This window comes from Mauremys reevesii, linkage group 27 (assembly GCF_016161935.1).
Source record: "Mauremys reevesii isolate NIE-2019 linkage group 27, ASM1616193v1, whole genome shotgun sequence".
In the NCBI taxonomy this organism is placed as follows: Eukaryota; Metazoa; Chordata; order Testudines; family Geoemydidae; genus Mauremys; species Mauremys reevesii.
Window position 1 is genome coordinate 2,941,337 of NC_052649.1, and position 23,676 is coordinate 2,965,012.

The 23,676-nt window shown below is 58.2% G+C and overlaps 1 protein-coding gene across 1 annotated transcript; it reads right to left on the bottom strand.

The window, feature by feature from the left end:
* Positions 1-4,375: 4,375 nt before the first annotated feature.
* PDK2 (pyruvate dehydrogenase kinase 2) lies at positions 4,376-22,958 on the bottom strand. Its single transcript, XM_039516917.1, has 11 exons — positions 22,792-22,958; positions 18,493-18,634; positions 14,972-15,043; positions 12,396-12,580; positions 11,566-11,655; positions 10,927-11,004; positions 10,326-10,402; positions 9,679-9,777; positions 9,014-9,121; positions 8,556-8,669; positions 4,376-6,066 (listed from the first exon to the last, which is right to left on the bottom strand). Exons 1-11 carry the CDS (start codon positions 22,910-22,912, stop codon positions 5,926-5,928), a joined length of 1,227 nt encoding a protein of 408 aa, XP_039372851.1. The 5' UTR covers positions 22,913-22,958; the 3' UTR covers positions 4,376-5,925.
* Between the last annotated feature and the right edge of the window lie 718 nt (positions 22,959-23,676).

Consider the following 23,676-nt stretch of genomic DNA (forward strand, 5'->3'; position numbering starts at 1 on the left):
GGCCATTCAGCATCCCCACCCCAGGGTGAAGGGCCCTGCTGCCAGCATGGGGGTTGCAAAGGGCCCAAGCCCACCCCCACAAACCCTGCTTAAGCCCATGCACGGGGCCAGGCCCCTCCATCTCCCTGGGGGGGAGGGAAGCCCCCCCCCGCAGGAAGTGTGGCTGGGTTGGCCCTGGGGCGGGGGCATGCACCCCTCCCATTGTGCTGTGACCATGAGCAGTGATTTATGGCTGGCGTTTCATTTTTGCTGGTGCAAGAGGGGCACTCCTGAGCTGGGTCGGGGGGTGCCCTTGAGCCCAGGGCGGGGGGCGGGGGCATTTGTCAAGGTGCTTAACTAGGGTGTGTGGGGAGGGAGGTGATTCACCCCTGCAGGGACAGGGGCAAAGGCAGATGTGCCCACCCCACTGCGGGTGGGTGTCAATGGGCAGCACCATTTCCAAGCACCCGCAGGCTCTGGTAGCAATGAACTGGGTTTGCTCAGCCTCCGGTTGGTTATTAACATGCTCCTGGGCCCCTGCGCTAGCGGCCCCAGCAGCTGTAGTTTTGGGGGGGGGCCTTCCCCCATGCACAACGGGGGTGGGGTCCCAAGAGCTGGGCCAGGGGGTGTCCCTCCAATGCCTGCTGCACATCTGGCGGTACATGGGCCGGGGGGGATGAGCCGGAGCCCCTCTCCCACGCACCCTGAGGGGGCTGCGGGAACCAGCCACCGCCTGGACCATAGGCACCAACGGGCCCCGGCACCAGTGGGTGCTCGTGCCCCTCCACCCCCCCGTCCCGCCCCCCAATGCCACCCTTTTCCCCCCCCCATCCCGTCCCCCCCCCCCATTCCAACCCCTTCCCCAAATCCCCGGCCCGGCCCTGCCTCTTCCCGCGGTCCCCCTCCTCCCTCCAGCACTTGCTGCTGCAAAACAGCTGTTTTGCGGCAGCAAGCGCTGGAGCTAGGAGGGAAGCAGTGTGCTCAGGAGTGGCGGCAGAGGCGAGCTGGGGCAGGGGGCACCCACCAATTTTCCCCCATGGGTGCTCCAGCCCCAGAGCACCCCTGGAGTTGGCACCTGTGGCCTGTCCCCTGCACGGCAGCCTCCTCCCTATGGGTCCTGATTTGTGTGGCCGCTGTGTCCCCCACCCCGGGGCTGGAGTGGGCAGAGCGAGGGGCGCTCGAGGGGAATCAGGAATTTCAGCAGCATCAGCTATCCCGGGCCAGGTAGGTGAGGAGGAAGCCGGGCCAGGCCCAGGCCCAGGGATGGGGGAGGTGGCCTCAGCCCTGCAGTGGCCTGGCTGCAACCCACTCGCTCGGGCCAACCACGCCGCGAGCAAATCCTCATGGGCCGGTGATTTGGGGGAGGCGGGTCCCTCGACCTGCAGTACCCGCCACCCACCACGAGAGGGCGGGGTGCACGCAGCACCTGTGAGCGAAAACAGGCACGTTTAAAGCAGCGTGATTCTGCTCTGCCTGGGGGTGGGGTGCAGCCAGGCACCCCCCCCCCCCCAGTCAGGGCCCTGCTCCCCCATTGTGCTGGGCGCTGCACACCCACAGCCCAAAGGGGCAGTCAGTGCCCATTAAATAAGCGTTGCTGTGGGGAAAGCCAGCAGCAGCAACTGCCCCCCCCTCCGCCTCGCTTCCCCCCCAACATTGCAGCTTTGTGCCAGGGTACAAGAGCCCTGGTAAGAACGGGGAGGGGGGGCAGGACGCCTGGGTTCTATTCCTGGTGTTGGGCAGGAGTGTGGTCCAGTGGTCAGAGCAAAGGGGGCGGGGGTGTTTGTAGCCATCAGGACTCCTGGGTTCTTTTCGTGACCCCCTGGCCGTGCACCCTGTTCGGAGCACGCAGGGCCCTGGCTATGAAACAGAGGGGTGTGTTCACTGCCTGAGCAGTGGAAAGCTTTGGGCGAACTGAAGCCTTTGGCTTAAAACAAAGATCGGTGGGGGAAGCTGTGCCGCCCGCCTGTGATTGGCAGCAGGGCAGCCTAAAGGTGCCACAATGGGCCTTCTGGCTGTAAACCCTCTGGCCGCATTTGGGGGGAAGGGGTGTGTGTGTGTCACGTTTATTAAACCCACCACCGTCCTCAAATCCTGGGCAGGGGCTGGGGCAGTGTTACTAAGTGGGGAGCTGTGGTTCTGCTTTCCTGAAACCCCACGATTTGTCCTTAGTACCGCAGCTCGGCTGCACGAAGCCACACGCCCCAGGCTGGAACAGCTCCTTTGACGACCGCCGCCCGCAGGCCCTTGAAACCCACCGGGCCCGGTGCCAGGCTCGCCCCGCTCAGGAGCACAGGGCCCCACTTATTTTAGGAAACTCTGCCTGGAGATCCCAGCCGGGCCCACGCCCAGCTGTAGCAAGCAGCCGCCTTTGGCCTAGTGGGCCCTGCTCCAGGCCCGCGCCCCGGTGAACCGCCGGCTGCTCTTTCCCTTCTTAGGACGGTGACTCAGCCGAAAGGCAGGAGGCGGCTGCGGCCTCACCCAGCTGTAGCCTCCCTCACTAACCCCGGGGGCGGCAAGGGCTGCGGGGCCCACACCAGACTCAGCCGCTGCGTTCTGCCAGGGGGAGCAGGGGCCACCCCCCGCAGCCGGGGCTTTAAAGGGGATTTTTTGTCTTTTAGTTAAAATAAGGGCACGGGTAGGTGGCAATGCCCTTCCCCCAGCACGAGCAGTGGCTGGGGGTGCTTCCTCAGCCCCTCATGGGGTGCAGGAGAGCCCCACATCCGACCCCTCTCTAAGGCAGTCGGGCAGGGCTGCGCTCCACCCACGCTGTGGCTCTAACGATATGGCAATGTGCCCCCCGCCCCGCCGGGGAGGGGGCTGAGCCAGGGCAGCAACGGTGCTTCCGCCTGCTACACATGGCAGGGACGACACTACTGCAGCGAGGCACCTGGAGGGTGGTCTAACGGCACCCGGCCCAGGGCACGCGCTGGCTGGCACAACTAGCCTAGTCGTAAAAACCTGCCGCGCCTCCCCGCTGGGGCTTGGGGTAGGAGGTGGGGGGCGTGGGCCGGGCCCCACAGGAGCGAAGGGAAACCTGACACAGCCAATGGAGCTGGGCCCAGGGAGGGCCTTTGCTCCCCCCACACCCTGAGGCTACGCTCAGCCCCCCACACCAGGCAGCTGCCCGGAAGGGACCCTGGGTGAAACCTGACCAGGGAGCCTGTGGCCTCAGGTTTGGAGTCGGAAAAGGCAGCAGGCGGCCTGGGGCCAGGGCACGGCCGGGGGCCAGACACACTGCTCTGTGGAGCAGGCAGGTGGGGTGGGTGGGGAGAGCCCTTCTCCCCAAGGAAGCTGGGTCCAGGGAGGCTGCTGGGGAGCGGATGCAGAGCAGGCGTCACTAGGTTTGCAGACGCAGAGCAGAGCCTGCCAGCCCTCCCCCCCGCTCACAGAGTACATGCTGTCCCAGCTGGGCAGGAGTCCTCTCAAGGGCACAGGGGAGGTGGTTTCCAGGGTTTGAAATGCAGAGTCAGCGCCTCGGAGCTTTACGTCAACACAGCAGCTGGGCGAGGGAACGCGAGCGTGAGGCGCTCTCTGCTGCTCTGGAGCCGGGCCTGGGCTCTGTTCCCCCCCACCCGGCTGGTTGGGCTCAGCCGGGTGTTGCCAGACGCAGAGGTGGCGGTGCGGGACCCTGCCCCGGCAGGATAAACAGGGCCATGGAGCGTCCTGCAGAGCCAGACAGCTCCCTGCCAAGGAGCCCATGGCCAGGGACAGGGAAACCTGACCAGCAGGTCAGTGCTCTGCAGAGAGCAGCACACGGCCACAGCCTGCACCGTGCCACGCTGGGAAGCAGGACTCCTGGGTTCCATGCCCAGCTCTGCCAGCGATGCCCAGTGCCCCCTGGGGAATATCGTTCCATGCTTGCTAGGAAAAGGGTCTCTTTGGCCAGGGGATCTCAGAGCTTTATGGGAAGCCAAGTGTTATCATACTGATGGTAAACTGAAGCAGCGACTTACCAATGGTCACACAGCAAGTCAGTGGCCGAGCTGAGGACCCAAGAGTGGTGGTAGTATTACTATGAATCTCGAGGTCCCTCCCCGTCCTAGAATCTATAAATCTATGAATCCGTTTTCCTACAGCAGCGTTGAGGTCCCACTGGGCTGGGAGCTGCATGGACACAGTAAGCCAGACCCTGCTCTGAAGAGCTTACACTCTAAATAGACACAGAGAAGGTGGGAGGGGAAATTGAGGCACGGGGCAGCGATATGATTTGCCCAAGTTCAGCCAGCAGGGCAGGGGCAGTGCTGCGAACAGAACCCAGGGCTCCTGCTGCCCAGCTCAGTGCTCCATCCAGTATGAAAGACTTACCTTACTGATGTTTGAAAGGTTAATTGACTGTAGAGGTGATTGGATCCAGTTTTAAAACTGCACTGACTAAGTGGTTTGGGCCCATGCAGAAGGCAGGGTGCGAAATCCACTGCCAGGGGAGGGGGAGGTTGTTTTCTGCACGCTGGGACCCCGCAAAGTGCAAAGAGAACACCACCAACGCCAGGCCGGTTTTGGTCAATGTCATCTTTACGGATCAACAATGGGATGAACGCCACGACTTAACCCACCGTGTCTTGGGCCGAAACAGGGTTCCACCCACAGCATAAAATCCATCTGTGCAGATCCTTTCCAGAGTACATAAAACCATGCCATGGAAATCAGTCACACGTGGGGCGTGCAGGGCAGTGGGGTGAAGACACAGGGAGCAGCCGGTGCCGAGGGAAACTCCCCAGCAAGGACAGAGACAGCTAAAGGGTCAGGAAGGTGGGAGAGGGGGGCAGGGAGAACAGGGCTCCCCCAGAGCCCAGGCCTCAGACAACACTGAAGAAGTAACAATCCCTCAGACCCTCACCAGAGCAGCACCTGTCTTGGCCTTGCAGAGCAAACTCATGCAGCTCGCCTCAGACCGCCCCGTCTTCCAGCCAGCGCCATACAGCGGGTGGGGGGGAAGGGGACCCCAGTGCTGACGGACCCGCACAGCTGCGCTGAGCTGGGAAGAGGCACCGTAATGCCTCGTGTATAAGCACAGCCGAGAGAGAGAGAGATGGCTGCTGCAGCCCATCTGGGAATCCAGGGGGACCCCACGGCGATCTCCTCCCCCAGGCAACAAGGGGAGCTGTTCTTGCCCCCGGTGGCTGTTCTAATGCCTGCCCCCCCACCCCAGCAGGGTAGGGCTGAGGGCAGCCCCCTCCCTTTCCCTTTGATGCACTTCCACTGTCCCAGCTGAGAAAAGAGCAACCCTGGCACCTCCCGGCAGCCCTCTGGGCCACGCGCCCCTGAGCACGGAGGCCCCCTCGCTCCCAGAGCCACTCACAACACACCTGACTTTCCCCACACCTGGGGGCTGGCACTAGGGACCCACTGGCTGTTCTGGTGCTCAAGCTGGACCCCCCCCCCACTCCCCACTGGTGCTCCAGCCCTGACTCCCAACTCCTCCGGCCTAACAGACCAAGTCGGAGCCCATGGCCCTCCTGGCTCTCTCTGCAGGGCCCCCCTCCACCCCACACCTAAACCTACAAGGCTTCCCCACCTGCCCCCTCCTCTCTCCCCACATTTGAAACTCTTCGGCCCGAGGTCTGGTTTCTCCCGTAACCATAAAAAGCGTCTCCACAGCCTGACTCCTGTCCTCCCCCTCCCAGCGGGGAGCGGAGGCAAAGAACAGATCTACGGCGAATAAAAGGATTATGGGTAAAACCCCCCAGCGATGGGGAATGCCCGGAGCCTGCCCGGCTCTCTCTAGGGTGAGGATGGGGGGCAGTGGTGGACATGGGCTACTGCACGCTACATACCATAAAAAGAAAATCATTCACGCTCCTGGGCGGAGCGTTAGCCAGACTGGTCCAATAGGAAGGGTCCAGCGCTCGAGTTCTCCTGATGCAGTTTTTGTGATGTGGATAGATTCTCCCGCCCCAAGCCCGCTGGTATCTCCGTCTCCAAGCGCCACCAGCCACCCCCGGGGGCCTAGGTCACCCGGTAGGTGGAGGTGTTCTTTGGTTCCGTACTGGGCACGCACCAGTCGTCTGCCTCCTGGATGGTCTGGTAGTGGCGCCAGGCCGACTTGTTATACACGGGCAGCCTCTCCACGGACTCTGTCGACAAGGCCTGTGGGACGCAAGGCAGCCAGGTAACTGCACGTCAGTGGACAGGAGACGTGCTCTCTCTGCAGTGAATCCTGCCCCCAAACCCCCATGTCCTCCAAGCATCCTCCCAATGACACAGCCAGCCAAAAGGAAGAATCCCTAGGAGACGTCTGGTAGAATCTGGACAACAGTTCAAGACCAACCTCTGCTGTTTCCCTCCTGGTCCCTACTCAAGGCAGATTTCATGCCACGTGTTAGCCTGTAAAGTGCTTTGGAATCCTTCCGGACACAAGGCATCAGCAATGTTCAGCCCTCTTCTGAAGCCTTCCATCCAAGGAACCCAGGAGTCCTGGCTCCCAGGCCCCTGCTCTGACCAGTACGCTCCCTTCTCAATACAGGAGTTTGATATCAAAGACTCTGCTAATGAAACCCTATGATTCTTCACTTCCATTTCCTGGCCACGAAGTGTGTGTGCTGGAATTTGCATGTGTGCTGGAATTTGCATTCAGAGAAGAGCAGACAGGGGGGAAGCAGTCTCTGCAGGTCAGATCTTGCATTGGTTTCCCCAGGGGCTTTTAACTGGAGCTGGCTGAGAAAGGGAATCCCTTTCCCACGGACATTTTCACATGTCTGAAAAAAGTTCATCGCGCATTGGATGAAATGTCAAGTCCGTAACATTTTTCACAGGGAAGGATTTAAAGACAGATTCCATTTTGGGACACCTGAAAGGGAATTTTCCCAGCTGACCTCAGAGAAGGCTTCAGTCAGTTTCACCTGTGAAACTGACAAGAGCCTTCCAAGCCTTAACTGCCCACTTCAACGCCCTTACACATAATAGCCTAACCCTCAACTGACGAAGTGGCCTCTACAACATGGGTAACCCCTTACGTTTAACAATCTGTCCCAACTTGTATTTAGCTCAGACTCTCTGATCTCCTTCCCCAGGCGAGAAGAAGAGCTCTGTGCACCTCTAAAGCCCTTACCTTCCATCGACAAAAGCTGGTCCAATACAAGATACTACCTCACCCACCTCGTCTCGCTCAAAAATTTGATGCCAATAAAATAAAAGTTTAATAAAGATACAATATTAACCCGGATGCTGCAAATGCCTAGGCATGTGCTTGACTGTAATCCCACTGAAGTCAATGAGATTAGGCATGTGAGTAAAGTGACGTATTTGCTTAAGCGTTCGCAGGATCAGGGTCTTACATTTTCAAATTTTTTTGGCTTATAGCCGTTTTGTAAAATTCATGTAAAATTGTAGTGGCACCGGAGGAAATCAATAGTGTTTAAAATTTAGTTTGTGATAAAAAAAAATTAAAATTCACAGTTGCAATAGCACGTTTTCAAATTAGCTTTTACAAAGCCTCCACCCGATTGAAACCTGATTTATTTTAATATGATTATTAATATTTAAATATTGAGATTTAAATGATTTAATAATAGTGTGACTTAAAACAGCTACTCACTAAGAGCAAAAAATCCCTGATGCAGGCAAGGCCTGAGCCTCCTAGCTCTGGAGTACAAGGGAGTCTAAGGAGGAGTCTGTCAGTTACACACCACCTCTCAGCATGACCCAGCATGTAAATGACATCCCGAGAACCCGCTCCCATAGCCATGGGCAGGGCCGACTCAGACCCAAGCTCCTGCTCCGGTGGCTACCGGAGTCACCCTGGCTATGTCGCTGATCTTATTCGGGTATCGATCCTGAATGGAGACACGCTTGGGCTGAGAGCCAGGTTGAGCCTTTGGGGGTGGAGTGAAGTGGCTAGGAACAGAGTGAAACTGACCCAGGTAAGCTTCACCAAGGAGGGACAGCATCAATGGGGACAAGGCTGTAAGATCTGGAGACTCCACCCACTGACACTGACATGGGGCAGGGATCATTTTCTCCCCTGTTACAAAGGGAGAGGAAAAGCCAGGGGCTGGGGACCACCAGCAAACCCTTCCAGCGTTAGCACTCATCTCTGGTCCCCGCTGCGGTAGCATCCGCACGCCTCGCGATCTTTCGTTCATCTTCACAGCCCACACACGAGGTCGGGCGGTGCTGCCGGCCCCGCGTTACAGACGGCAATGAACTGAGACGCAGAGAAATTAAGGGCTTGGCTACACGGGAAAGTTCTACTGGAATAAGCCACGGTCTGAATTTAAACCAATGTAGTTATACTGGTATAACGCCCCATGGGGACACACTTATTCCAGTGTAAGAGCGTCCATACGGGGAATTATACCGGTATAGTTCTACTGGCACAAGCGGTAAGAGTTTCCTGTGTAGACAAGCCCTAATAAGGGACTTGCTCAAGGTCACGCAAGGAGTTTGCAGGAGAGCGGGAATGTGAACGCAGGCCCCCGACATCCTAGGCAGGCCCCCTAACCACTGGGACATCCTTCCTTCTAGCTCCTCCCCTCCACATAAGGTGCCTGCCACTGACAGGACTGGGAGGCCTCCGGGGAGCGGCTGCCTGACCCAGCGGGTTGGAGAAGGAGAGACGTGGGGGGTGATTTACGCACCTTCAGGTAGATGACTGCGTCTGTCCCAAAACCTTCCATGGAGAAGAGCTGAAGGTCCCCTTGGAAATACTTGGCATAGAGTCTGGAAATGGGCAGGCCGTAACCGAAGCCAGCCTGGTGGGGCGGGGAGAAGACAACAGGAGGTTATGGTTGCAGAGGTCTCTGCGAACTGCCCGACCAGCAGACCCGAGTTCCCCCAGCATCACCCCACCCAGACATCAGGAACCCCCTCCTCCCACTCCCAGGTGGCCTGGCTGCCAGACGAAGGCCCTCTGCCATCACCACCGCGCCATCCAAGCAGATCAGTGTAGGTGAAGGCTGCTTACTGGAATCCCCTGCACACGGCTCTGGAAGTGGAGGGTGGTTACCTGGGAGGGAATTCCATCCACTCACCCCCCCGCCCCCACAAAATCACCTGCAGGGACACCCGGGGGGGCCCGACGTGATCCGATACGTACCAGGGGCGTCCCGCCCGAGCCGAGCTGGGGGGTGGGCGCGGTGGAATACATGTAGCTGAAGAGCCGCTCGATCTTCCGCAGCGGAACCCCGCCACCTCGGTCGCTCATCTGCGCGACGGGACATTGCGTCAGCAGCCCCTGGCGACCCCCCACGTGCCCAGAGCAGCGGCGCGTTAGCCAGCCCCACCCCCACGCCCTCAGGGAGAAATCCCAGCAGCGCCTGATATAGAAGCAGCATCAATAGGCCCTGACAGGGCGCTCTGGCCAGCCCTCCTTACTGGAGAAAACGCCCCTGTGCGGCTGGGGGAGCAGGGAAAACAGCCTCAGCGTTCAAGCTGGAGGATCCCAAACAAGGGCTGGCTACGGGCATCCCAGAAGCCGCAGAGATGAGCTGCGCTGGAGAAGGGAAGCTACCAGCATTTGGGGGGGGGCTAAATATCCCCCCCACACACATGCTCCCCGAAGTCTCGGGCCCAGGGGGACAGCGAGTCAGACAGAACTCAGGAGGGTCCTCTTGCCCAATCCTCTATTATCCACTAGCCCACGTGCCCTCAGGCAACCTGCCGCACTGCAGAGTAATCCCAGGACAAACGTGAGCTCCCTGGGTATTAGCCGGATGCTGAGGGTCCCTTTCTATCCCTCGGACCCTCAGCCAGGCCACCTACCTTGATAGAAAGATCTTCTTTACCCAGCGCTACCATCACCCTGATGGTTGGGAGTCGGAGGCTGGACTCGTGACTCTCCACGGTGGCTCGCATGGCGTTCTACGAGGGAACAAAGACAAGAAGCGGGTCATCAGGGATTTTGTAATGACAGACTGTCAGCCTCTCTAGCCTGGCCCCCGCCTGCCCTGATGCTTGAAGAAGGTATAAAGACTCCCACAAGGCACCTATTTGTGCAGCATTTGTAAAGGTAGGAAGTTCCTTCCTGACCCCGAGCCGGTCATCTGCAGATGCCCTGAAGAAGAGACCTGGTGGTCCTGGATTTACCATGAGTCGATTCCTTCTTTAAAATGTTTACTAAAGCTAGTTCCCTAGGCAAAAATCCTGCAGAAATGAGTTCCATGGGTTAACATGGTGGTTGAAAACGTATTTTCTTTTACCCATCTCTTAACTTACTCTCCTCGTACATGTACTCCCTGGCCTCCACCTCACCCACCGCCAGAGGCGGGCGCTCAAAACTCCGGTGCCTACTATAAGGAACCATCGGTGGGTCAGGCAGCCAAGTTCTACCATGGTTCTCTCCAGCTTGGTCAGCTCCTTGCAGAGCAAGGAGTGCTACAGGCGAAGGACCATAGAGACAGGAGCCTTACCTTGAAGAGCTCAAAGAGCATGTGGTAGAGGTGAGACGGGACATAGACAATGCGGATCGGCTGCTTGGAATTGTTGGCTACAAGGGAAAGAACACAGCGGTTGTAAGGGAAATGCTCCTGTAAGCTGCTGGCCTGACTCCCCCAGCCCAGGAAGGACTGACGCCCAAGGGCGGCTCAGGCCCGTCTGTCAGGGCGCAGTTTCGTTCTTCAGATACCGAACTCTCAGAGTAACACATGCAAAGCTACCCGCTGTGCAAAGCAGGCAGCAGCAGCCCAGAGGCCTTTCCTCTGCGTCTCTCCCCCTGCTATACGGCCAACCACGGGGGCCACCTTGCTTCCTGCAGCTCCCATCTTCAACGGCGCCATTTCAGCAGTCTCAACAGGGCGGTCGCTGATCAGTCACAGGCCAGGCTGGGCCCTGCTCCCCGTAAACGACCAGCCACTTTGTGACAGCTTCCTTAGAAAGCTCCTCGTCCTCAGCTGCTCCCTACCAACCCCTGCACCCCACAAGCAACTCACCTTCCCACCAGGCTCAAGTGCCACCCCACGAGCATCCCCGCCCACCCCTGTCCCCAGGGGCTGCGGGTCCCTCTAGACTCACCGCTGACCTCCTGGATCTCCAGATCGGGCGAGGTCATGTAATACTGGTCACACAGCAGCTTGGCCATGTTGTAGGCATCTGGAGAACAGGAAGAGGTGGGATCGGCACAGATTCTACCCAAGAGAGGAGAGCTCAGCGCCTGCTTCCCCTTGGGACAGGCTCAGGACTTAGCGAGGGGACGGGAGACAAGGAATTTCAGCATGGACTGCGCTGGAGCGGGATATTTGCTCCCACAACAAGGACAAGCTGGGTATCAGCCGGGTGAACTTCCCCCAGGCTGCCCTGTGCCCGACAGGGACCCCCTTTTAGGGACAAGGGGAGTTCAGTCACTGTGGCCCACCAGTGCTTGGCATCTCTGGGGTACCCCCAGGGGCAGTCTGACGTTTGGCACGTGAATGCTTGTCCACCGGCACCTAGGCTGAGATCCACCAAACTCGTCACACCGAGAGGCTTCCAAACAAACAGCCTTCAGCCCCCGCTGGCCTGGCACGGATCAGAACCGGTTCCCCTTGATCTCCCGAGCCAGCCGGTGTCCCCACCGAGACCCCAGTACAACCCTTTAGCCTGCTGCGCTCCACCACGCAGGGCCCACCACCCTTTTGCGGGGATGCTGCTTCTCCGCCATTACGGGGCACAGACCTCTCACAACCTCGGACACGTCACAGTGGGGGTCGATGCTGCCAATGTGCTTGGGGTGAGCCGGGTTGGTGCTGCCGTCAAAGAGCAGGCCTGCACGGAAAGAGAGGGAGGGGAAGGAGGAAAGGCCTCAGCACAGACTGAAACATACGAGTCCAACGGGGAACCCAGAAGGATCAAGAGCATGCGTGTCAGTTTCCATCTCTCCTACCCAGTGACTCTGTCCCAGTACTCCCCAGCCACCCACAAATTCACCCCTCAGCCCCAGTCCCCTACTGGAATCTCCCTGCTTATAGAGTCTAGTCCCTGATTCCCTCTAGTCGAGCCCAGAGGTCTTCCGGGGGTACATCAACTCATCTAGGTATTTGCTTAGTTTTACAACAGGCTACGTAAAAAGCACTAGCGAAGTCAGTACCAACTACAATTTCATTCACACAGTGCCCTGTTTATACTGCTCTAGATGTAAGGACACTATTAATATTCCAGTGGATTTATTTTATAATTATAGGGTAAAAAGGAGAAAGTCGGCAATTTGTCAGTAATAGTCTCCAGCAACACTCTTGTGTTTTTAGGTCTGATTTTGTAAGCCAGTAGTTTTTAAGGGAGGTGAAACTTGGGGTATGCAAGACAAATCAGACGCCTGAAAGGGGTCCAGTCGTCTGGGAAGGTTGAGAGACACTGGATGTACATTTTCAATACTCTGCCCATCACCGCAGCATCTGATCCCTGCCTCATTCCACCTCTCCTCTGCAGCCCGCCCCCCGCTCGATCCCTTCCTCTCGCCTTTCCCCTCCATGGGAGACAGCAGGCTTGGCTGGGCGGTTGCCACTCACTGTGCTGGTTGATCAGCATGCGGATGGAGATGCGGCTCAGGTAGAAGCGGTCCAGGAAGTACTGGATGTTCTGGTTGGACACGGGGTCGTCCCCGTAGGCCTCCTTGTACTCGATCACCCCCTGCGCCATGGTCGGCACCACGTCGTTGTGCCGGTTACGGATGGTGATCAGGGCATCCGTGAACCTGGGAAGAGCAGGAAGGGAAAGCAGGGGGGGTTAGTCCATGTGAGATGGGAGCAGCTCATCATAGAGCGAGGCGAGGATAGCGCCAGCTTCCCAGAACCTGGAACCAGAGGGCTACAGCAAGGAGGCAGGGGACAGCAAGACCCCCAGTCCATTCCAAGAAGGCACAGCAATCCAGTCCAGGTTCCCCTATGGCTGAAGGAGCTATCCCCCATTCTAACCCTAATGCGGGCTTTCAACAGTGCGCAGCTGCCTGGGAAATCCCGGAGCAGATTCCACCGCACAGCTGAGATGGATCTCCAGGACGCATGTAACATTAGAGATGGCTGAAATGCCAGAGCTGGAATTTCAGCTCTGGATTGGGGGGGTGGGAGGGAGCTGGGATCTGTGATAACATTTCAGTGACACTCAAGACCAACCCCAGCCCAAGTGGAGGTCCCTGCCAGGATCTGGGAGCCGAGGCTGGGGAAGCAGGAAAGCATGACTGTCTGGTTCAGTGCGGCCATACAAAAGGAACCCTTGCTCAGGTATCGGTTCATTGCTAGATGCAGATGGTAAACATCACAAATAGCAACACAGAAAAGGCAAAAATGTTTAATAGGGATTCCTGCTGTGTACCTGGAATGAAGCAGGAGGACGTACCCATCGCACTGGAATAGAAAAATGTACCATTTGGAAAAAGGAAGAATGTGAGGGCCCAGATAACTTACATCCAAGGGCCTTAAAGGAACCAGCTGAATCACTGGCGTTAATTTTTAACCGATCTGGGAAAACAAGAGAAATTCCAAATTGGAGGCCTGCCACTGCCGTCCCAATATTTAAAAAGGGGCAAAGGGAAGACCCAGCGAACTATAGATCCGTTAGGCTGGTGTGACTCCCAGGCAAATAACAGAGTCTCCGATTAACTGTTCTAGCAAAGAAATAGAGACAAACAATACAACCAAAGCCAGTCAGCAGGGCTTAATGGAAGCTCGGTCTTATCAAACGAACCTGTTATCTATTTTTTTGCCAAGATTACAGGGCTGGCTGATGAAGGTGACTGTGCATTAGATTACTCCAAGGCCCTCGATTTAGTGCCAGATGACATTCTGATTTAAAAAACCCTGTATTTTAGGGCATTACCAAAGCGCTCATTAGATGGATTAACAACCGGCTCAATGACAGCGTTGCTGTTACTGGGGAGATATCACTGAGTGGGGCTGTTTCTCACAGGGTCCCCCAGGGACTGGTTCTCGGTCTGCTGCTATTTGATATCTTCTAGCTGATCGCTAAAAGTCGTATACAATTTTTGCTGGTTAGGTTTGCAAGATGACACAAAACAGTGCGGGGTAACAGATAATGAGGAGGGCAGGTAGTCGCCTGGTCAAATGGTCACAAATTAATCCACTCAAATGGACGTTTACTCCTCTGGGCTGAAAGAAAGCAGATTACACCTAAAGGAGGGGAGACTAGGTCTTGGGAAGCAAGAACTCACAGGAGGACTTCGGGGTCATGCTGTTGCTAAGGGGCCTAATGTGATGCTGGGATGTGTACAAAGAGGGAATTCAAGCAGAAACAGACAAGTGCACAGCATTGGTAAGACGGCTACTAGAATACTGTGTCCATTTCTGGTCTCCCTGCTTATAGGAGGATGTGGATGGATGGGAGAGAATTCAAAGGAAGGCCACACAAGTAAGACTGGTAGCGAGAGGCTTAAGGAGCTCCACTTAGGGTATGTCTACCAAATCGGCGGGTAGCGAGCGATCTATCGGGGATCTATTTATCACGTGTAGTGTAGACGCGATAAATCGATCCCCGATCGCTCTCCCGTCAACGGCTGAACTCCAGCTCAGCGAGGGGTGGAAGCAAAGTCGACGGGGGAGCGGCGGCCGTCGATCCCGCGCCGCGAGGACGCGAAGTGAGTGATTCTAAGTCAATCTAAGATACGTCGACTTCAACTACGCTATTCTCGTAGCTGAAGTTGCGTGTCTTAGCTCGATTCCCCCCCGTGTAGACCAGGCCTCACTCAGTTTATGGAAGAACAGGTGAAGAGGAGACTTGGATCATGGTGTATAGACACCTGCGCACGGGAAAGGTATTGGCTAGGTGGGGATGGGGCGTTGGTCTTGCTGACACAGGGATAACAAGATCCAATGGCTAGAACCAATTCAGCCTTGAAATATGCTGCAGTTTGCTAGCCAGGAGGGTAATTCAACACGGGAGCAGCTCACCAGAGTGGTGGACTCCCAGTCGCTGGGAGTCGCCAAGCGGAGATTAGCTATCTGAAAGATACGCTTCAATCCAGGGTCTGGGGAAAAGCCTTTGGCTTGTGGACACAGGAGGTCAGACGAGATGACTGAAGGGTCCCTCCAGGGCTTAGTCTACAAACCCAGTCAGCCCACACCCAACTTACTGTCCCAGGGTGCCTTGGTCCTCGGGGTCTTTGTCCAGGAACTCCATGATGTCCAGCAGGCTCTGAACATACCTGTGGGGGAGTGGGGAGGAAAAGCGATGCAGGCTCCATTTATATTCCACAGCCACAGGTTGGGAGCACAGATCAATGCAGAGTGGCCCCGATCCCCATCCCTCAACTGGCAGGCACCCCAGAGAAACTGTGTGTGACAGCAATGCCCCACTACCCAGCTCCATGGGGGAGGAAGATCCACAGAGTCTAGGCACAGCACTTTACAAACAGGAATTGCTTCAGCCACTGCTGAAATGCAGCCAGCTCTGGAGCGGGACACAGCAGCAGCGCACACACCCACCCAGAAGAGTTTAGGGCTGGAAGTGGAGAATGCTCGGGGATCTCTAACAGGCAGGATCGCTGCTTGACACCCCCAGCAATGCAGCAGCCAGTGCTTTAGTGCTGAATTACAGGGAAGGCTGCCTCCTACAGAGCCACCACCACAGCTTCCAGCAGCACTTGGGCTTCCTGCAAAAGTCTCCCATCCAAACACCAACCCAAACCAACCCTGCTTAGCTTCACCTACCAGGATCTTAACCTGCAGCCATTGCAGCTTGGGCTGACTGAATCAAGGGCATTCCCCGCCCGCTACTGCAGATTCCCAAGGTCCATCTCTGGGAGCCCAGCCTAGGCAGAGCTGCTTGCTCACCCACCCCTACCACTCCCTAGAGCACGGTCACCCAGCCCTCCTCCCACAGAGGGACGAGAGACGGCCTAGCCTAGAGCCTTGCATGATAGGAAGTACAACCGGTGAAGGAGGAGCACAGAGCAGCAGCAGCTGGGGGCCAGTGACTTCCCGGGCCTGCACCTTGCCAGAGGCTTTGGGACATGCAGTGCACCTTGCCCTCGGCGGCCTCAGCTTATCAGGGATGTCTGCCAGTCGAGCCCCGAGCAAGCAGCCAGTCAGCACGGTAGCAGCCCGTCCTCTCCCCTGGGTCACAGCTTCCCTCTGGACACACAGCTCCTTCCAGAGGGCACCATGACAGCTGCGAACTCCTAAGCAGGCTGGTTGTAAGCGTGAGGGTGGAATGGTTTCCCAGGGCTGTGTTATATCTGCTTGGGGATTTAGGTTACAGGGAAGCAGCTGCTAAGGCACCGGTCCTGTAAAATCAGGAAGTTTTGCTCACGAGATCCCAAGGGTGCAGGAGGATGGGTGCAGGAGCGGTTCACTGCTAGAGGTGACGGGGCAGATCCCGCCACCAGTCCCAAGGGGATGAGGGGTGGAAGGAGAGTGTTCGTTTGGGCCCCATTACCAGAGCTACCATGCAGCACAGCATGGTGCGGGTCTTACGCCAGAGAACAAGGAGTGGAGTAGCAGCAGGGCCCTGGCTGGTCTGGAACGGAAGGGATGTGGGAAGGTCAGGGTACTGGAGCAGTCTGGATATCACTGGAGCACTCAAGCATGTTGGCAGAACTGGGTGTGGGGAGGTTAGGGCTGGACTAGCGGGGGGGATGCAAGGAAGGACTGAGGTGCATGGACATACGTGGGGAGCCGGCTGGAATAGCAGGTGGGCTGCAAGGGCATTGGCGTTCGGAGGCTCGGGGGGGGGGGGGCAGGAGAAGCTGCTCGACAGCAAACCCCACTGAGCGCTCTAAGAGGCGCTGCGATGGGGGCTCCCGTGGGTCTCCCGGTCAAGCCACCTCAGCAGACGTGAAAGACCAGAGCTCCATGCTGGAGAGGGGTGCAACCAGGGGACCTCCCTGGCCCCTCTGAGGAGGGGCCGCTTAAACAGACATGGGGTGGGGGAGGCAGGAACAGAGGGGAGGGCTGAAGACACACCAACCCACAGGTGACAATCACGGGTGGCAGCTTAACCAGCCACCCCTTACTTCACAGCCCCTCGAACCTCTGGGGTGCTCAGACCTTGCAGATTAATAATAAAGGGGTCAAAGAGCAGCACAGGGTTAAAAGCCACCTCCCCCACCCCCCCGCCATTAGAGCAGGCAGCAAAAGCAAAAGGCAGCCCCTTGGGATCACTGATGCAGGAATGCACCTTCCAGGAGGGCAAATTCCAGGGAGCAGCCGAGCTGCAGGCAAGGGCCAGGTTACTATTAACTCAGCCCAGGTTACTATTAACTCAGCTCCCCGGGGAGTGGGATTCAGCTGGTCTGGGCAGCCTCTGGCCCTGCCGGATGCGGCAGAAACCAAGAACATGGAGGGAGAAAGAGGAAATTGCTGGCTGCACAAACAAGTTGTCACGTGATCCCCGAAGCCCCAATGTAGGACAAAGTTCAGGCTGCTGCTGTCTGGTAGTCAGGGGCCCGGTACTGGGGGGATCTTAAAGGGACATTTCCCATTTCTTCTCCCTCCTGTTGGCCTAGAGAGACGCAAACCTATAAGAACCTGACCAGAGCAGCTAGTGCTTTTGAAATGACAACAAACCGGTACAAGGGGGAAGAAGAAATCCAACCATGGGCTGCAGGCCGGCAGGCTTTCAAGGGTTAAATACAGCAGCTGTCCCAAAACCTGCAGTACCCAGCGTGACCTGGCGGGGGCGCCACAACGGCTGGAGTAACAGGGAACATGCACTTCCCCCCGTTCCTAGAAAGCCAAGGGCGGTTTGGAAATCTCCCTGCTCCTCCGCTAAACCCAAACGGGTTAAGCCCAGGGCCGGGCGAAGCGTTAAGTGAAAAACCCCAACTGTTACGTATTGGGCTGATCCTGCTTAGAGGTTCCATTGTCCTGGAGCGATTTAACGAGCTGGGGAGACACGTTTCTCAGCATGAGTTGCCAGCAAGCTGTTCTTTAGAGGGGTTAAGCCCTGTCTACACTAGAGGTCACAATGCAGTGGCAAACGAGTGTACACACACTAGGCTTGGTCTACACTAGAAAATTGAGTCAGCTTAACTACATCCCTCAGGGTTGTGAAAAAGCCCCACCCCTGGCCGGCGTAGTTAAGCCGACCTAAGCCCCAGTGTAGACAGCGCTAGGGCGATGGGAGAATTCTTCCATCAGCTTAGCTACCGCCTGTCGGGACACGGAGCACCTACGCAGATGGGAGAGCCTCCCGTTGGCGCAGGTAGTCCCTACACCGAAGCGCGACAGTGGCAAGCTGTGCCACGGTAGCATCTCAAGTGCAGACTAGTCTAGATGTGATCTCTTGGGTATGATCTGTCTCAGCCCCCAGCCCTCCCCAGTTACCACTGCAATTTGACTCCCCCTCGTGCCACTTCACACACTCAGTATGTCCATTCCAGAGCCCCTCGCCTGGCAGGGCCTTTGAGCTGCCATCCTCATTCTCCTCCTGCATCTGTTACATGTAAACCCAGACCAGGTGAGCAAGGGGCTTGCTGAGAAGGAGAGTTGGTGGGTGAGGTGGGATATGGACAGGCGGGCAGTGCCTCCCTACACACACAGGCTAGCAGTGCCATGCTCCCGCCCAGGCTAGCCGTGCCGTGCCCCCCACATACACACACATTAGCAATGCCGCCCACCCCCAGCCTCTTGACTGGCAGTTCATCCTACTCACCAGCTTTGCACCAGCTGCACCGAGGGCGTGCTGATGACCCGGTCTGGCAGCAGGTTGATCTCCTTCATGATGTTGGCCAGCCGGACGGGCAGCTCCTGGCGGAGGAAGGCGAAGGAGGTTTTCTCGCAGGCATTGCTGGACCCTAGAGATAGAAGCTCCACCATTAGAAGAGCAGGATCTCAGTGACCCCCAACCTGATGAGGAGGAAGTAGGCACCTATCACCCACCTGTCCTGCCCCCAATATCAGCTCAGGAGGGTACATCAGACCACCCGTTGGAGTCCCAGGGATCAGGTGCTCACCCAGAGCATTTACCTGGTTCCTCCGGCCCCTTCCCCCACCACAGCCCCCTGCATCAGAAGATCTCATGCTGATCCATAAACATTACACCTCAGATCCCCACTGAGTACAGCTTTAGCCAATCTAACCACTAAGCCACATTCCCTTGCAATTGGCTGACCTCCATCAGGGTCTTGAGCACAGCTCTCAGGATGGGGAGGGGGAAGAAAGCTGTCCCCGTCACTTCACCCCCGATCACACACCAGCCCTGCTCAGCTGCCGCTTACCCCCTCCATGCTGCTCCCTCCACCAGTCACCTCATCCAGCTGCCGAGCTCCAGCAGGGGACACTGCCTAGGAGACTCCCAAGGCAGGCCAGGTCGCACGCTAACCCCAGGCTGCAGCCCATTACTGCCCAACTGGGGAAATGGGGAGAATACCCCCATCGCTTTGAAGGCCTGCACCCACAGGTAGGGTCATCTAGTGGTTTGAACAAAAGACAGGAGTCTCTGCCTGCCTCTGCCACTGATTCACAGAGTGACCTCAGGCATGTCACCTAACCTCCCTGTGCCTCGGATCCCTCCATCCGTACACATCACTCCAATCACAGGGCCTCCAAAGAGTCCTGTACGGTTATTTTTCATCAGATTGGGAGTGGGTAATCTGCATGCTGGCTGCCTTCCCCGGGTCCAGGAGCCATTTCTCAGGCTCCCTCTCTGGAATCAAACCCTGCAATAGAGAATTCAGCACAGGGGTCCCCAGGGACCACAGAAATTGCAGCGCTGGGTCCTCGCAGCCCCAGGGACCAGAGCCTGGCACACACGGTAGGCGCAGCATTCAGCGCGCACACAGTCCCGAAGCATCGCTGCCTGTTCCTGAGCTCTGACGTGTCCCTAAGCACAGCACAGCACGGTTGCGGGCTGCCTAAGGAGAGGTTTGCCCTGCCACCGAGGGACAGACAGATGCTAGGAGCCTTAATGACCGGGGAACTCCCAACACTGGCCAGCAGAAAGGAAACGAACAGCCTCATTGGCAGCAGCTCCAAGTTCTGCAAGGAATCCAACCAGCAAACACACCCAAAAGCACCCCGGTGACAGGGACACGGGCCAAGGTGCTCAAGGAGGGTCTGGAGGAGGGAAAAGAAATAGGGTAAGCTCACAGCAGGGCTATAAAGTAGCCGCAGGGAGAAGAGAAGATGTGGGAGGCTGGTAAACAAGGGAACAGTTCTGGAGAGAGCAGTAGTGTGCGTACGTGCGTGTGTTTAACTCACACGCACACACAACGTACAGATGTAACCTGAGCTACCGCACGTTCGTACGTCCCCGGCAGTTTCTATTTAAACAACGGCACAGATTGTTCGGCAGGCAAGGGGCTATTGCCAGGCAAGTGGCTAGCGGAAGGGAGGGAAAAGCACACGCGCGGGTGTTTGCACACGCATCCACACAGCGGCATGCATGTCAGCAGGGGGCCGTGCAGCGCAAGCCAGCCAGGTATGGCAGGGGCTTTATCTAGCGTTTTGAAAGCACCGTTTGTTTCCATTTGTTCTGGAAAGAGAAGTCACATGAAATGGACACGGAGGACGGCTAGCTGGTTCTAGGACGCGGCAGAGGACACTGGATCCGCTATGAGCAGGCACCCTCCCCTTTTCAGCACATGTCTAAGGACAGCCAGAAGAGAAGGGGGTGCTGTGGTGCATCTCAAATAGTTTACGGCAATAAACCTCTTCGCCTTTCCCTTATCTCCTTCAGACCACAGATCTCCATGTACATCAGTGAATCCATCTTCCCAGCCTCCCCAGGGACGTGGCTCGGTCTCGCTACCCCCGTGCGACTGAGAGGGAAACTGAGGCACAGAGCCGGGAAGGGAGTCAGCAGCAGGGCCAGGAACAGAACCCAGGAGCCCCCTGCTCTAGCTAGTGGGCTGGGAAGCAGCAGGGAGGGACTGCAGCTGCCTGCAGTGGTCTGGAGAGGGAGGGGCTATATCCCGAACCCCAAAGAAAGACTGCACCCTGTTGTTTTCAAAGAGGATTTTGCAGGGGTGGGAAGGATCCTTGGAGGGTTTGGGTGTATCAGAGTCAGACTCCCCAGAGCGGGAAGGGAGGGCAGAATACGTGGTGTGTGGGGGGGGGGTGGACAGAGGGACGGGGTGTATTCCAGCCTCTCATCCTCTCCCCCGCTGTCCCTTAGAAGAGCAGAGTGCAAATCTTGCAGTAATCCAGGGACAAAGTAGCCGTCTTCTCCTCCCCCATAGCTCCTGCTACGGCCTGGGAGGGGGGGTCCAGTGCTCTCTACTCTCCCTGCACTGATTTAATGCACCACCCTACCCACTGGTCTCCCCTACGTCCTCCACTCCCCAGAGAACAGGAGCTGCTGCTCCCCGCCCCCACATATCACACTCTCAGCCCTATAGTCCTTCTAGCCCTTTCCTAGCCCACCCCAGACTTGGTAATGACTCCCTCACATTGCATCGCCACTGGGGCCAGAACCAGTGCTCTTCGGCACCAGAAGCCCAAGCCCCGACCCACTGAGCCAGAGGGGCGAATCGGCCCCCCAGCCACAAGAGGGAACCACTTAGCCGCTGTGTTAAGCCCACGCCACCCCGCCTGAGTCCCTCAGGAATTCAGATCCCTTGTCAGGCCACTATTACAGACCTCCCCTTCCCCCCCCCAACCCCATCACCGCCCCCCACAGCACCACTGCCCCATAGCCAGATTGCCCCTAAGCCCTGGGAGCAGGGGATCACTCCAAAATCCCTGCACTGCTCTAGAAAGCTGCTCCCCACTCCCACCCCAATGACCTCCCTTCCGTCCCCGGGGGGCATTAACCCAGGGACTATTCCACAAAGCCAATAGGCAAAGCCGGCCCCACTGCTACCCCCCTGCCCCAGCGGGTTGTTAGTGAACATGGACAGCAGGGAGCCCCTGATCCCCCCAGCCCCGTGCCCCCAAGGGGAGGGGAAAGGCAACGTCCTGAGCTCAAGACACACTGCAACAGAGCAGGGAGAAGGCAGCCCTGCCTCCAACCTGCCCCATGGATCCCCTCCCCTGCCTCCCCAGGGGTTTTTCACCAGGGAGGGAGCGGGGGGGGGCATTTATTCCAGTCCAGGAATTGCTCCTTGGGAGTGGGGAAATGGGAAGAGTTCGTCATCCTCCTGCCCGCCCCTCCAGCCCCTGTTCTCAGGTGGGTAGGAACCCAGGCAATATGTGTGTGTGTGGGGGGGTGTAACTACCACAGTCCAGGAACTGCTTCACAGGGGTGGAGGGAGACCCTGCCCCTCCCAAGCCCCCGGGGTACTTACCTGGGGGGTACGTGGCAGGGACCCGGATGGGCGGTGGAGGGGACGCACCCAAGCAGGGGGCAGAGGAGTGACGGACCCTGGGGAGTGTATACACGGGGGAGGAGAGTCCCACGGGGAAGGGGATAGCTATAACCAGAGGGTATTTACCCAGCCTGGGGAGGAGGCTATTTACTCGGAGATGGAGACTGTATGTACCCGACGGTATTTACCGCCACAGAAAAGGCAAAGGGGGTATTTGCCTGGGTGGGGGAGGGACCCAAGGCATTTGCTAGGGGCAGGGGCCGAGGGGGGGGAGGACCAGGGGGCAGTTGCTCCAGTGGGAGGTGCCCAGGGGGTATTGGGCCCGGCGGGGAGGGGCGGTGGGGTAGGGGCCCGGTGGGTATTTGCCCCGGCGGGGAGGTGTGGGGAGGGGAAGGGGCCTGGGGGTTTGCCCCGGCAGGGGAGGGGCCCGAGTATTTGCCTCGGCGGAGGAGGGCACTGAGGGCGGGGTGGGGTCCGGGGTATCTGCCCCGGCGGGGAGGGGAGGGCGCTGGGGTATTTTCCCAGGCGGGGAAGAGCAGTGAGGGCGGGGAGGAGCCAGGGGTATTTTCCCAGGCGGGGCAGGGGCCCTGGGGGTATTTTCCCAGGCGCGGGGAGGGGAGGGCCCCGGGGGTATTTTCCCCGGCGGGGAGGGGAGGGCCCCGGGGTATTTTCCCAGGCGGGGGGAGGGGCCCGGGGGCAGGTACCGAAGTCCAGGAACTGCTTCATGGAGAGCGGCGAGGGCGAGAACTTGCTGAAGTGCTCGATGTAGGACGGGGCCCCGGCGGCCCGCGCCGCCTTCTCCAGCAGGGCCCGCAGCAGCCGCATCGCGCCCGGGGCCGCCCCGCGCGGCCGGGACCCTCCGTGCCACTGACAGCGGCCTGCGGCGGGGCCGGCCAATCCCGCGCCGGCCCCGCCCCCCGCCGCCCGCAGCCAATCGCGGTTCAAAAACATCCCCCGCGGCCCAATGGGGAGCGCTCAGACCCACGTGAACCCTGGGACACGCCCATTAACCCTTCCCTGCCCAGGGCCCTTCGGTGCACCCGCTCCCTATCCCCTTAACCCCTTCCCGACCAGGGCCCTGCAGCCCGACCTGGGCACCCCCACTTCCTTAACCTCTTCCTGACCAGGGCCCTACAACCCCCTTAGCCCCCCCCACTCCCTTAACCCCTTCCTGACCAGGGCCCTACCGCCCCCCCTAGACCCCCCCATTCCCTTAACCCCTTCCCGACCAGGGCCCTGCAGCCCACCCTAGACGCCCCCATTCCCTTAACCCCTTCCCGACCAGGGCCCTACCGCCCGACCTGGGCACTCCCATTCCCTTAACCTCTTCCTGACCAGGGCCCTACCGCCCACCCTAGAATCCCCCATTCCCTTAACCCCTTCCTGACCAGGGCCTTACCGCCCCACGCTAGGCAACCCCATTACCTTAACCTGACCAGGCCCTGCTGCCCACCCTAGGCAACCCCATTACCTTAACCCTTTCCTGACCAGGGCCCAACAGCCCACCCTAGACCCCCATTCCCTTAACCTGACCAGGCCCTGCTGCCCATCCCAACCCCATTTAACTCCCTTCCCTGCTCAGTGCCCTG

Coding starts and splice junctions, on each gene's coding strand:
- PDK2 (XM_039516917.1), bottom strand. CDS start 22,912: ATGCGGCTGCTGCGGGCCCTGCTGGAGAAGGCGGCGCGGGCCGCCGGG. Junction 11,005..11,565: donor CGTGTCCGAGGTTGTGAGAG/GTCTGTGCCCCG, acceptor CCTGTTCTCCAG/ATGCCTACAACATGGCCAAG. Junction 9,778..10,325: donor TGCTCTTTGAGCTCTTCAAG/GTAAGGCTCCTG, acceptor GTTCCCTCGTAG/AACGCCATGCGAGCCACCGT.